A 15,821-nucleotide genomic window follows, 5' to 3' on the forward strand; every position below is an offset into this window, starting at 1 on the left:
TACCTGTTGCAACACTCCTGTACATATCCCTGCAAGTACATGTTGCAACGCTCCTTCACTTGTCCCTGCAACTGCACAAGGTGTAACACTCCTGCACTTATCCCTGCAAGTACATGTTGGAACACTCCTGCACTTGTCCTGCAAGTACACAAGGTGTAGCATGCTTGCATCTATCCCTGCAAGTACATGTTGCAACACTCCTGCACTTGTCCCTGCAAGTACCTGTTGCAACACTCCTGTACATATCCCTGCAAGTACATGTTGCAACGCTCCTTCACTTGTCCCTGAAACTGCACAAGGTGTAACACTCCTGCACTTATCCCTGCAAGTACATGTTGGAACACTCCTGCACTTGTCCTGCAAGTACACAAGGTGTAGCATGCTTGCATCTATCCCTGCAAGTACATGTTGCAACACTCCTGCACTTGTCCCTGCAAGTACACAAGGTGTAACACTTCTGCACTTGTCCCTGCAAGTACCTGTTGCAACACTCTTGCATTTGTCCCTGCAACTACACAAGGTGTAACACTCCTGCACTTGTCCCTGCAGGTACATGTTGCAACACTCTTGCACTTTGTCCCTGCAACTACACAAGGTGTAACACTCCTGCACTTGTCCCTGCAAGTACATGTTGGAACACTCCTGCATTTGTCCCTGCAACTACACAAGGTTGCAACACTCCTGCACTTCTCTCTGCAACTACGCAAGTTTTAACACTACTGCAGTTGTCCCTACAAGCATACAAGGTGTGACACTCCTGCATTTGTCCCTGCAATTCCACAAGGTGTAACACTCCTGCACTTGTCCCTGGAAGTATATGTTGCAACACTCCTGTACTTATCCCTGCAAGTACATGTTGCAACACTCCTGCACTTGTCCCTGCAACTACACAAGGTGTAACACTCCTGCACTTGTCCCTGCAACTACATAAGTTTGCAACTTTCCTGCACTTTACCTGCAACTACATAAGTTGGAACACTCCTGCTCTTTTCCCTGCAACTACACAAGGTTGCAACGGTCCTGCACTTGTCCTTGCAATTACACATGGTGTAACACTCCTGCACTTCTCCCTGCAGCTACACCAGGTGAAACATTCCTGGACTTCTCCCTGCAACTACACAAGTTGCAACACTCCTGTACTTGTCCCTGCAAGTACACAAGGTGTAACACGCTTGCACCTATCCCTGCAAGTACACAAGGTGTAGCACTCCTGCACTTGTCCCTGCAAGTAGACAAGGTGTAACACTCCTGCACGTGTCCCTGCAGCTATAAAAGGTGTAACAGTCCTGCATTTGTCCCTGCAATTACATGTTACAACATTTTCTGCAATTACACAAGGTGTAACACTCCTGCACTTGTCCCTGTAAGTACACAAGGTGTAGCCCTCCTGCACTTGTCCCTGCAAGTACATGTAGCAACACTCCTGTACTTATCCCTGCAAGTACATGTTGCAACACTTCTGCACTTGTCCGTGCAACTGCACAAGGTGTAACACTCCTGCACTGGTCCCTGCAGGTACACAAGGTGTAGCCCTCCTGCACTTGTCTCTGCAAATACATGTTGCAACACTCCTGCACTTGTCTCTGCAACTACACAAGGTGTAATGCTCCTGCACTTGTCCCTACAACTACACAAGGTGTAACACTCCTGCACTTGTCCCTGAAACTACACAAGGTTGCAACTTTCCTGCAGTTGTCCCTGCCATTACACCAAGTTTCAACATTCCTGCACTTTACCTGCAACTACACAAGTTGGAACACTCCTGCGCTTGTCCATGCAACTACACAAAGTGTAACACTCCTGCACTTGTCCCTACCAGTATAATTTGCAACAGTCCTGCACTTGTCTCTGCATATATACAAGGTTTAACACTCCTGCACTTGTCCCTGCAAATACACAAGGTTTAACACTCCTGTATTTGTCCCTGGAAATACATGCTGCAACACTCCTGCACTTCTTCCTGCAAGTACATGTTGCAACACTACTGCATTTCTCCCTGCAAGTACACAAGGTGTAACACTCCTGCACTTGTCCCTACCAGTATATTTTGCAACACTCCTGCACTTGTCCCTGCAAATGTACAAGGTTTAACACTCCTGCACTTCTCTCTGCAACTACACAAGTTTTAACACTCCTGCACTTGTCCCTACAAGCATACAAGGTGTAACACTCCTGCACTTTACCCTGCAATTACACAAGGTGTAACACTCCTGCACTTGTACCTGCAAGTATATGTTGCAACAGTCCTGTACTTATCCCTGCAAGTACATGTTGCAACACTCCTGCACTTGTCCCTGCAACTGCACAAGGTGTAACACTCCTGCACTTGTCCCTGAAACTACACAAGGTTGCAACTTTCCTGCAGTTGTCCCTGCCATTACACAAAGTTGCAACATTCCTGCACTTGTTCCTGCAACTACACAAGGTTGCAACAGTCCTGCACTTGTCCCTGTAGGTACACAAGGTGTAACATTCCTGCACTCATCCTGCAAGTACACAAGGTGCAACACTCCTACACGTGTCCCTGCAGCTTTCCAAGGTGTAACAGTCCTGCATTTGTCCCTGCAATTACATGTTGCAACATTCCTGCAATTACACAAGGTGTAACACTCCTGCACTTGTCCCTGCAAGTGCATGTTGCAACACTCCTGCACTTGACCCTGCAACTACAGATGGTTGCTACAGTCCTGCACTTGTCCCTGCAAGTACACAAGGTGTAACACGCTTGCATCTGTCCCTGCAAGTACACAAGGTTTTGACACTCCTGCACTTGTCCCTGCAGCTATACAAGGTGTAACATTTCTGCATTTGTTCCTGCAATTACACAAGGTGAACAGTCCTGCACTTGTCCCTGCATATAAACAAGGTTTAACACTCCTGCACTTGTCACTGCAAATAGACCAGGTTTAACACTCCTGCATTTGTCCCTGGAAATACATGTTGCAACACTCCTGCACTTTTTCCTGCAAGTACATGTTGCAACACTATTGCATTTCTCCCTGCAAGTACACAAGGTGCAACACTCATGCACTTGTCCCTGCAAGTACATGTTGCAACACTCCTGCACTTGTCCCTGCAACTACACAAGTTGTAAAACTCCTGCATTTGTCCCTGGAAGTACATTTTGCAACATTCCTGCACTTGTCCCTGCAATTACACAAGGTGTAACATTCCTGCAATTGTCCCTACCAGTTATTTTGCAACACTCCTGCACTTGTCTCTGCATATATACAAGGTTTAACACTCCTGCACTTGTCCCTGCAAATAGACAAGGTTTAATACTCCTGCATTTGTCCCTGGAAATAAATGTTGCAACACTATTGCATTTCTACCTGCAAGTACACAAGGTGCAACACTCATGCACTTGTCCGTGCAGCTGCTGTTGTTGTTGTAGTTGTTTGGCCTTCGTAGTCGAAGATGACCATGTCTTCAAAGTCAAATGGGAAATTGGTGGCTTTGGGTCCGGAGGTGACTGATGAGGCCGATCCGGGCCCTGAAGGCTTGCCCACATGTGGGACACAAGTGGGTGGGTGCTGTCGCGGCAGTGGATGCTGCTCGGGCTTTGCGCACAGCACGCTTTCGTTGTGCCTCGATGATGCGCCTGACTTCAGCTGCACGGGCTCCTGTGGTGATCTTGCTGCGCCAAGCTGGACGGTCGAGGAAGCGTCTCCTACGTGTTGATGTCGACACCCAGGCCTTTGAGGGACGCTTTGAGGCAGTCTTTGTAACGTTTCTTCTGCCCCCCGACTGAGTGCTTGCCCTGACACAGTTCTCCGTACAGCAGCTGCTTAGGCAATCGGCTGTCTGGCATTCTGACCACATGTCCAGCCCACCTGGCTTGGGCTTTCAGCAGGAGGGTGTAGACGCTGCAGAGCCCAGCTCGTTCCAGGATTTCCGTGTCGGGGACTTTGTCCTGCCACCTGATGTGGAGGAGTCTGCGGAGACAGCTCAGGTGAAAGTGGTTGAGCTGTTTGGCGTGTCTGCTGTAGACAGTCCAGGTCTCGCTGGCGTAAAGGACCACTGCACAGTAGACCTTCAGCTTGGTGGTAAGGCTGAGTCCTCTCTGCTCCCAGACGTTCTCACGGAGTCTCCTAAAGGCGGCGCTGGCTTTGGCAATCCTGTTGTTGACCTCAGCATCTATATTCATTGCGCGAGAGAGTATGCTGCCCAGGTAGGTGACGTTGTCGGCTGCCTGGAGGTTCTGGCCCTTCACCGTGATGCACGGCTCCTGGTATGGCTTTCCTGGGGCAGGCTGGTACATAACTTCAGTCTTTTTGGTGCTGATAGTGAGACCGAAGTTGTCGCAGGCTTGTGAGAAGCAGTCCATTTCACGCTGAATCTCCTGCTCTGTGCTGGCGTTGAGTGCGCAGTCATCAGCAAACAAGAAGTCTCTGATGACAGTCTCTCGCACCTTTGTAACTGGCTGCAGGCGCCTAAGGTTGAACAACCTGCCGTCAGTCCTGTACCTGACGTGGATTCCTTCTTCGTAGTTACAGAAGGCATCTGTCAGCATGGCAGAGAATACCATACTGAACAGAGTCGGGGCAAAAACGCAGCCTTGTTTGACGCCATTTGTCACTGGGAAGGCCTCCGACTTGTCGCCGTCATCCAGAACTTTCACCATCATACCGTCGTGGAACTGCCGGATGATTGTTATGAACTTGCTGGGGCAGCCAAACTTCTCCATGATCTTCCACAAGCCTTCTCTGCTGACTGTATTGAAAGCCTTGGTTAGATCGACAAAGGTCACGAAAAGGTCGCTGTGTTGCTCCTGGCATTTTTCCTGGAGTTGGCGCGCAGCAAAAATCATGTCCGCGGTCCCACCTTCAGCACGGAAGCCACACTGGCTTTCTGGGAGCAGATCTTGCTCAAGATGTTGGAGAAGGTGGTTGAGCAGGACGCGGGCCAGAATCTTCCCCGCAATGGACAAGAGGGAGATGCCTCGGTGGTTGTCGCAAGACTGGCGGTTGCCTTTCCTCTTGTAGATGTGGACTATGCTGGCATCTTTCAGCTGTTGCGGGACCTGTCCCTTTTTCCACATGGACTGGAAGAGTACAGTCAGCTTTTGCATCATGACAGGGCCTCCTGCTTTGTATACCTCAGCAGGGATTGCATCGTGTCCTGGTGCTTTGCCACAGGAGAGTTGCTTCACTGCCTTCCTGACTTCATCTACTGTGGGGAGGGTGTCGAGGTTCTTGTTGATCTTTACCTGGGGCAGGCGGGCAATGGCCTCATCGTTGATGTCGGCAGGGTGGTTAAGGACGTTGTTAAAGTGCTCAGCCCACCAATCCAGAACTTGCTTCTTCTCTGTCAGCAGCTGCGTCTCATCTGCGTTGAGGAGGGGTGAGGAGCCGGAGGACTGAGGTCCGTATACAGCCTTAAGCGCATCGTAGAAGCGCTTTATGTCGTGGCTGTCTGCATAGCCCTGGATTTCATCGGCCTTCTTGCTGAACCAGCTGTCCTGCATCTCGCGAAGTTTTTTCTGCACCTTTCTTCTTGCATTGGTAAAGGCATCTTTCTTGGCTAGCGACGTGGGGTCGTTCTGATGCGCTCTGTAATGTTGATGTTTCTCCGTTAGTAGTGCCTGTATTTCTTCATCATTCTCATCGAACCAGTCTTGGTTTCTTCGGGTTGCTGGTCCGAGATGTTCGAGCGCGGTAGTGTAGACAGCGTCTCTGAAGGCCGTCCACTGTTCCTCAACACTGATCCCGTCATCCTGTGGTGTGTCTGGCAGTCTGCCTTCAAGGTCATCGACGAATTCTTCTGCAACCCTGCTGCTTTTCAGCTTGGAGACATTCAGCCTCTTTGCAGTCTTCTGCCCTTGGGGTCTTCTCATGAGCAGAATGCGAAGCCTGAACTTGGACACAATGAGGCGGTGGTCGGTCCAGCAGTCGGCACCACACGTGGCTCTCGTCACTCTGACATCCATCCTGTCCCTCTTCCTGGTGATGATTTAGCCAATCAGATGCCAGTGCTTCGAGCGTGGGTGCATCCATGACGTCTTCTTACAAGTGGGTAAGCGGAACAGGGTGTTGGTGATGACAAGGTCGTGTGTGACACATGTCTTGAGGAGCAGAAGGCCGTTGCTGTTACACTTGCCAGTGCCGTGTCTTCCAATGATCCCTTCCCAGGTTTGGTAGTCTGTCCCTACTCTGGCGTTGAAGTCCCCGAGAACAATGAGCTTCTCTGACTGTGGGATGGCTGAGATGAGGGTGTCGAGTTCTTCATAGAACTTGTCGTTAATGTCATCTGGGTTGGTCATGGTGGGAGCGTAGGCACTAATCAGCGCAGCACTCTTCTTGTTTGCAAGTGGGAGCTGAAGTGTCATCAGGCGGTCGTTGATGCTCTCTGGGTGCTTGGTGAGTTTACGGGCGAGGTTACAATTGATGGCAAATCCCACGCCTGCTTCTCGTCGTTCAGCGCTGCTGCGACTGCTCCAGAAGAACGTGTATCCACCGCTACGTTCTGTCAGCTGGCCCTTGTCTGCTAGGCGCGTTTCGCTGAGAGCTGCTATGTCTACGTTGTAGCGAGCTAGCTCTTTTGCAACCAGTGCAGTTCTTCTCTCTGGTCTGTCTGCCTTGATGTTGTCTCGTAGAGTTCTCACGTTCCATGTGCCAAGGTTGAGCACCATCACTTTCTTCTTCACTGTTGTAGGTCGACCGCAATGAGGGATCCCCACCAGCCGCGGTAAGCTGGCCAGGGTGAAGTGAAGCAGACTATGTTTGAGGCACCTTTTCCAGCCCCTTCCTCCATGGAGGTGAGCAGAGCGATCCTAAAGAGGGCTGCTCAGACACCCAGGGGGCTGCCGAACTCAACTGCTGCTTCGGTCCAGTAGAGAGCGACCCTATGCCCTGGGCCGCCTGTGTGCAGGTCTGTGACTACAGCTTCCAGTGTATCCGTACCTGCTGCTTCGCCGCTCCCCCATCGCCACAGGACTTTAGGTTGCGCGTTGGGTTTGAAGTCATGACTTACGCTTGACGTGAATTAAAGTGAGGGAGAGCTACGCAAGTCGTCAGCCTCACTCTCTCGTCCTGGCCTATCTGGACCCAGTGGCAAGACATAGTCGAGACAGCTGGAGATAGGTCAGGATGCAGTGGATGGCCAGCAGTGTTCTGTGTGTCTCACTGTCCCCTCTTAGCGCTCCACGACGCATTGCTGAGAATCGCCTTTCTGCCCGTTGAACCAGTGATGGTTTCTTCCGCACAGTCTGCCGAATCATATTGTCAATATTCTTGCGGACCAGCCGACCGGCGGGGGGTAAGGGTTGTCAACGGACAAGAGTAGCAGTCAAATACGCTGTGCATCCCCAAGAAAGACTACAATGACCATGAAGCCTTGCGCGGGCACCAGTGCGCATACATAACTTGCGCATGCATGTACCATTTTTTTCTTCAAATCGTTTTTGGCGATTCTGTTCGAGGGGGGCGGTGGTATGTTAATCACAACCGGAATATAGATGATAATTAGCTAATACACTCAATTTCATTTCTAAAAGGGTTTATCTAACGAATTTAATATTAAACACACAGCGCATATTTTCCTCGCATGAATATAGTGATAAGTCAATTATCGGGGAGGACAGGGGAGCTTGAAGTAAGTGTTGAATGAACTTCCAGTAGAAGTGGCAGAGGCAGGTTCGATATTATCATTTAAAGAAAAATTGGACAAGTATATGGACAGGAAAGGAATGGAGGGGTATGGCTGTGTGCAGGTCGGTGGACTAGGTGAGAGTAGCATTCGGTATGGACTAGAAGGGCATGGATCACCTGTTTCTGTGCTGTAATTATTATACAGTTATATAAGTCAATAGCATCATAACATTTTAAGTATCCTTTGGATATTAAACACACAGCACATATTTCCCCCGTATGAACATATAAAATCATTGCAACACACCAATATCACTGAATCAGTGGGAGCCCTGGGCTTGTTTCCCTGCAACAAGACGGTCCTATCGAGGGGTAATGGAAGACAGCGATACTCGAAGGGGGTTCCTAATGTCCAGTCTATTCTGCAATTTAGTTTTTGTTGCATTCATTGCAGAGGTACGGTGGAAATGGAAGCAACGTTTTCAGTGTTTTCGTGGCCATCTCAGGATATTTAGCCTGACTTTGATCTAGAATGCCGGCAGAGATGTTATGTCAAACATACTTTTCAGCCCGTCATCTTTTGCAAGCTCGAGGAGTTGATCTTCTTCCCGCGCTGAAATGGATGACGCGCGGGTAATGACCTCGCATGCGTTCAAGCTCAACAGTGGGCGTGACAGGGAATGAGGAAAGGTGCAACTGACTCATCGCCAAATCGTATCGTTTCCTCACGGCCCGGTAGCGCATGCTCTGCGGCCCGGTGGTTGGGGACTGCTGACCTAGGGTGTAAAACTCCTGCACTTGTCCCTGCAAATAGACAAGGTTTAACAGTCCTGCATTTGTCCCTGCAATTACATGTCGCAACATTCCTGCACTTGTGCCTGCAATTACACAAGGTGTAATACTCCTGCAGTTCTCCCTGCAAGTACACAAGGTGTAACACGCCTGCACTTATCCCGACAAGTACATGTTGCAACACTCCTGCACTTGTCCCTGCAACTACACAAGTTGTAACACTCCTGCACTTGTCCCTGCAACTCCTCAAGTTGTAGCACTCCTGCACTTGTCCCTGCAGCTGCACAGGGTGTAACAGTCCTGCACTTGTCCCTGCAACTACTCGAGGTGTAACACTCCTGCACTTGTCCCTGCAGCTACACAATGTGTAATAGTCCTGCACTTGTCGCTGCAATTACATGTTGCAACATTCCTGTACTTGTGCCTGCAATTACACAAGGTGTAACACTCCTGCATTTGTCCCTGCAAGTACACAAGGTGTAACACTCCTGCACTTGTCCCTGCAAGTACACAAGGTGTAACACTCCTGCACTTGTCCCTGCAAGTACACAAGGTGTAACATTCCTGCACTTGTCCTGCAAGTACACAAGGTGCAACACTCCTGCACTTGTCCCTGCAATTACACATGGTGTAACACTCCTGCACTTGTCCCTGCAGCTACACAAGGTGAAACATTCCTGCGCTTCTCCCTGCAACTACACAAGTTGCAACACTCCTGCACTTTTCCCTGCAAGTACACAAGGTGTAACACTCCTGCACCTGTCCCTGCAACTACACAAGGTGTAATACTCCTGCACTTGTCCCTGCAAGTACACAAGGTGTAACACGCCTGCACTTGTCCCGACAAGTACATGTTGCAACACTGCCGCACTTGTCCCTGCAAGTACGCAAGGTGTAACACTCCAGCACTTGACCCTGCAAGTACATATTGCAACACTGCTGCCCTTGACCCTGCAACTACAAAAGGTGTAACCCTCCTGCACTTGTCCCTGCAAGTACACAAAGTGTAACACTCATGCAAGAGTCCCTGCAACTAGACAAGGTGTAACCCTCCTGCACTTGTCCCTGCAATTACACAAAGTGTAACACTCTTGCATTAGTCCCTGCAACTAGACAAAGTGTAACACTACTGCACTTCTCCCTGCAATTACATGTTTCAACACTCTGCACTTGTCCCTGCAACTACACAAGGTGTAACACTCCTGCGCTTTTCCCTGTAAGTAGTTAGGGCAGGGGTCCCCAACCTTTTTTGCACTGCGGACGGGTTTCATATTGTCAGTATTCTTGCGGACCAGCCGACCGGCGGGGTTAAGGGTTGTCAACGGACAAGAGTAGCAGTCAAATACGCTGTGTATCCCCAAGAAAGACTACAATGACCATGAAGCCTTGCGCGGGCACCAGTGCGCATACATAACTTGCGCATGCATGTACCATTTTTTTCTTCAAATCGTTTTTGGCGATTCTGTTCGAGGGGGGCGGTGGTATGTTAATCACGACTGGAATATAGATGATAATTAGCTAATACACTCAATTTCATTTCTAAAAGGGTTTATCTAACGAATTTAATATTAAACACACAGCGCATATTTTCCTCGCATGAATATAGTGATAAGTCAATTATCAGGGGAGGACAGGGGAGCTTGAAGTAAGTGTTGAACGAACTTCCAGTAGAAGTGGCAGAGGCAGGTTCGATATTATCATTTAAAGAAAAATTGGACAAGTATATGGACAGGAAAGGAATGGAGGGTTATGGGCTGTGTGCAGGTCGGTGGGACTAGGTGAGAGTAGCGTTCAGCACGGACTAGAAGGGCAGAGATCGCCTGTTTTCATGCTGTAATTGTTATACAGTTATATAAGTCAATAGCATCATAACATTTTAAGTATCCTTTGGATATTAAACACGCAGCACATATTTTCCCCGTATGAACATATAAAATCATTGCAACACACCAATATCGCTGAATCAGTGGGAGCCCTGGGCTTGTTTTCCTGCAACAAGACGGTCCTATCGAGGGGTAATGGAAGACAGCGATACTGGAAGGGGGTTCCTAATGTCCAGTCTATTCCGCAATTTAGTTTTCGTTGCATTCATTGCAGAGATACGTTGGAAATGGAAGCAATGTTTTCAGTGCTTTCGTGGCTATCTCAGGATTTTTAGCCTTGACTTTGATCCAGAATGCCGGCAGAGATGTTATGTCAAACATACTTTTCAGCCCGCCATCATTTGCAAGCTCGAGGAGTTGATCTTCTTCCCGCGCTGAAATGGATGATGCACGGGTAATGACCTCGCATGCGTTCACGCTCAACAGTGGGCGTGACAGGGAATGAGGAAAGGTGCAACTGACTCATATCGTTTCCTCGCGGCCCGGTAGCGCATGCTCTGCGGCCCGGTGGTTGGGGACCGCTGACCTAGGGTGTAACACTCCTGCACTTGTCCCTGCAAGTACATGTTGCAAAAGTGTTGCACTTCTCCCTGCAAGTGCACAATGTGTAACACTCCTGCGCTTGTCTGTGCAGCTGCACAAAGTGCAACACTTCTGCACTCGTCCCTGCAACTATACAAGGTGTAACACTCCTGCACTTGTCCCTGTAGCTACACAAGGTGTAACACTCGTTCACTTGTCCCTGCAACTACACAAGGTGTAACAGTTCTGCACTTGTCCCTGCAAGTACACAAGGTGCAACACTCCTGCGCTTGTCCCTGCAGCTACACACAGTGTAACACTCCTGCATTTGTCCCTGCAATTACACAAGGTGTAATACTCCCAGCACTTGTCTCTGCAACTTCACAAGGTTACAACATTCCTGCCCTTGTCCCTGCAAGTAGACAAGGTGTAACACTCCTGCACTTGTCCCTGCAGCTACTCAAGTGTAACACACCTGCACTTGTCCCTGCAAATACACAAGGAGTAACATTCCTGCACTTATCCCTGCAACTACACAAGGTTGTAACACTCCTGCACTTGTCCCTGCAACTACACAATGTTGCAACATTCCTGCGCTTGTCCCTGCAGTTACAGAAAGTTGCAAAATTCCTGCACTTGTCCCTGCATGTACATAAGGTGTAACATTCTTGCACTTGTCCCTGGAAGGACACAAGGTATAACATTCGTGCACTTGTCCCTGCAACTACACTAGGTGTAACACTCCTGCACTTGTCCCTGCAAGTACACAAGGTATAACACTCCTGCAGTTGTCCCTGCAGGTACATGTTGCAACACTCCTGCACTTGTCCCTGCAAATACACGAGGTGTAACACTCCTGCACTTGTCCCTGCAAATACTCAAGGTGTAACACTCCTGCACTTTTTTTCTGCAATTACACAAGGTGCAACGTTCCTCCATTTGTTCCTGCAACTATCACAAGGTGCAGCCTGCCTGCACTTGTTCCTGCAACTATATGAGGTTCAACAGTCCTGCACTTGTTCCTGCATCTACATGAGGTTCAACACACCTGCATTTTCCCCTGCTACATCTCCTTCACCACCATTCGGAGACCTAAAGAGCCTTTCTAGGTAGGGAAGAAATTTACTTGCACCTCCCTCAATCTCATCTATATTTCAGATTGCTGACATCAACTTTAGACTAGGTAACTAATTAGCAAAGTTCCAGCACTGTGCAACAGCCATATTGTGCTTCCAATTGCAAATTTTATAATCCCCCCTTCGCATTCCCACATCAATATGCCTGTCCTTGGCCTTCTCTACTGCCACGAGGCTAAACATGAAGCAGAAGAACTTCTCATATTAATTTGGGTAGTCTACAGCTTACTGAATGGAATAAACAGTGAATTCCAATTGTGTATAATCCACTCTGTTGTGTTCCATTCCCACTCACAGCACGCCAGCTAGGGTCATACTTCCTTTGTTCACCTTTCCTATCCCTTTCCTCATTATTTATGAGTTCACCCTCCCCACTTTGCTCCATCTGCCCAATCATCTCTCTCTTATCTGATTCAAAATATCATGAAGTAACATCTGTGTCTACCATTTGCTTCTTCCTTTCCCGCTTAACTCCATTTGTCTGTCTGCCTGTTTGTCTCTCTCTCCCACACACACACACACACACACACACACACACACACAGAATTTGGTGGCACCCACTACCTATCAGTGTTTGTCTCACTTCTACACACTGCCAATCTTCCCTCTATGCTCTCAAATCTGATGCAGGATCTCAACCTAAAATGTCAACCATCTCTTTGACTCCACAGATGCTGTTTGATGTGCTAAGTTCTTCCATAATTTTTACTCCTAATTTGTATGTTCTTATTTCTGTTTGTTTGTATGAACTGAATTCTACATCATGGAAGATACATCCTTTGAATGAAAATTTAACACAGATTCTTAGCATCTTGTTCTATTGATTCAGGTAAAGTTAATTGACCCTTTGGTGCTCATCAAAGAAGAGCATGGAGTCCATTCACTGTATTGTTCAACAACTATTAGATGTTCAACCTTTCCATGTGGTTTGAGTGATTTTATGGGAGTGTAGAAAATGGTAATTTGTAATAACGCACCGGAGTATTCAAGTACATGTAAAATGTTGTGCAATGTGTTTAAAATCCTTCAGAATGTGCAATGTGTTAGTAAATTTTATTTACAATACCCAATGTTAATCTAGATCAATTGCATAGAAACCAGTTGAGATGGGGTGGACAATTGTCTAAGCAAGTGTGAAAGATAGTGTGTAACATCCTGATGTTTTTTTTTTGGTATTATTTTTAGTAGTTGCCAAGAGCAGATGAATTTATGTTCCAAGCAATGCTGTTTCAGAACAAAATATGAAAGTGATGAATGTTATTCAAGAAATGTCTGGGATATCACAGGCACTCATCACGAACCCTTATTAGAAAGTGCATTTAAAAACAATCCTTTTTCACTTGCAACCTTTTTGTTCTGCTCAGAGCTCACCTCTGCTGGTATTCATTCCCTGCATACTGGTAGTTACAGCTCCTTGTCAACACACTCCAGCTTTCCATCCTCTCTCACACCTAACTATGTTCCTTATTTTAAAGGTAAGTTGCACGTGCTGAACTAGACAAAATGTTCTCCATTTGCTTATCCACAGAGATGGAGCCTATGCATGGTTGTAGAGTGAACTTGATGTCAGTGTATATCTCAGGTACAATGAACTTTGAATTATTTGAATAGCATCCTTTTACCATTTTTAATCTGGCTGTTCTGTGACATTGTAAGACAACTCTTCACAAAAATCAAGCAATGCCTTTTTAAATTTGAGTCATTACTCCAAACTTATTATTCTTTATAATTATTTTAAAATTATTAATAATTTCTAATGTATTCAATTAAATTTGAGGCTTCACTCTTTGACACATGATCTCATTCAGACTTCATTGAAGAATACAGAAGTTGGTTAACTAACCTTGCAATTCATCTGATTTCTCCAGTGATTAAAATTTACCCTATTATTAATTCTTCCCAAATCAGCTGCAGAAAGGGATAGTCAATATTTCGACTGGCATAGCCTTGTTCTTATTGTGTGGCTATGAACAGTTTTAACATAGATAGTATGCTTTTATAAGTTCAATTATTCAGCAAAGTTAACAGAACAAGATTTGCAGTTTTCCGCAACAGTGCAATAGAATATACCCTTTCTTAGATAATCGTGTTACTAATTCAAGCTCCAGTTGCATGAATCAAATGAAAATACAGGAAAGCACTAAAGATAATAAAAGAACAATGCAAATTATTTCATGGTTATCTTGAAAAGGCAGATATAGTGAGGAAGTCAGGAGTATTGTACAAAAGCACATTATACAAAAACAGAAGGTGTTGTTAATTCTTCTGCAAGGTCTGAAATCCTGCTATTTGATTCCAGAATCACAGTGGGCTCCAAAGAAAAAGTGTACTTAGATTATTAAAATTGTTTTGTACCATCATTGTAGCCTAGGTGTCAGGCCAGGTAAGTTCTAAGCCCAGTTTATAGTCACCAATGCGAGATGCCATTTTCCTCTGGAATTGGAACGCTTTTAAGTGAATTATAACATTTGTGCCAGCAGAACAGTATTTCTAGCATCTAGGCTCTGTAGACCTGATGGATAGATTAATACAGGTTCTGCAGTAGCACTTCCAATCTACATTACTGAGAAAACATACTGTACATGATCTATAAAAATATATGTTGCATCATTGTGTACATTCAGGAAAGACTGCTGCAAAAATTATATAAATGCATGCTCAACGGGTACTCAGGTGGTAAATACAGGACATGTTAACTGCACTGCTAACACATTTGCTATTTAATGAGAATATTTGACAAGTGGTTAAAGTAAAAAAAAATCTTTAATTGCTACATCCATACATATATATACATTATTAAATAAATCTAAAGAAGATTGAAATCTTGCTTAACAAACTGCAAATCTTTTATGCAGTAAAGCTATAAAGATGTGTATCTGACTGTACATAACATGTATACAAAACAATTCTGTATACAATCTTAGCGTTTGGGCAATATCCTCCCACATTTCCTCTCTTTAATGCTTGTACTTTGCGACAGAGACACAACATAAAGATCTTTACTCCCTTGGATGTAAGAAATGAAATAATTACAAGTACAAATACAAAGATGCAGCTGTTCTCTTCTGTTAACTTATAAAATGCTATTGATAAGAACAGTATTTATTGTATTTATTAATAGCTGACATCAAGGTGGTCTTGGTTGTTTTTGTGTGTATAGTGTTGCACTTGCCATTCCAGAGCTTAGATGGTTATTTAGATTGCTTGCTAGTTTAATACTGCATCATCTGTCTTGTTTTAGTTGTGTCAGATGGCTTTATGTGCACTTGGTGTTGCAGTTCTATACTTTCAACATTTAATTGTATGTCCATTCACTGGAAAGAATTTCATCGAAATATAAGCAATTAGTATTGTACTATAAAAGATTATTTAGAAATATTTCAATATCATGGTTAGATATCAAATCTTTTAAATACATGTTCTTTTATGGTGTAGCAAAAGTTCAAGCCTTTTTAGAATTATACAACAGTCAATCAAGTCTTTTGGAACACTTTAAAACAGTTCTGACAGCCTTGTACATATACATATGTCATTTATTTGTTTAGTAAGTTAATCTGAATGAGCTTGCACCATCAATTCAGACAGTGTACTGCAGAGTGCATTATGACAACATGTAGAACAATGAGAAAAAAATCCTGTTGATTTTATGCCAGTTATAAAATCTATCTCTTCAGATTACTCATCCCCTGGTCTGTGAGAGCACTATCTGTTCATCAGTATCCCTCATAATTCTGATACCCCTCATTAAGTATTCCATTAACTTATTTACTATAAACAAAGGGACTATCCCTCTTGCCCAAAGTCTCTAATTCCAGGTCACATTTTGGCATAGCTCCATTGCACTTACTGCAAGACTTTAACAGAATGTGGTGACCCATAAAAGTTCATGTTTGTTTCCT

At 45.8% G+C, this 15,821-nt stretch overlaps 1 protein-coding gene across 1 annotated transcript in view; it reads left to right on the forward strand.

The window, feature by feature from the left end:
- ablim2 (actin binding LIM protein family, member 2) overlaps window positions 1–15,821 on the forward strand; it is a 337,989-nt gene that overhangs the window by 293,374 nt on the left and 28,794 nt on the right. The window contains exon 13 of the mRNA XM_072256986.1: window positions 13,287–13,397. Within this exon, the coding sequence (XP_072113087.1) occupies window positions 13,287–13,397 (111 nt within the window). The remainder of the gene's footprint in view (window positions 1–13,286; window positions 13,398–15,821) is intronic.

The sequence above is a fragment of the Mobula birostris genome, chromosome 4 (genome assembly GCF_030028105.1).
Source record: "Mobula birostris isolate sMobBir1 chromosome 4, sMobBir1.hap1, whole genome shotgun sequence".
NCBI classification, from domain to species: Eukaryota; Metazoa; Chordata; class Chondrichthyes; order Myliobatiformes; family Myliobatidae; genus Mobula; species Mobula birostris.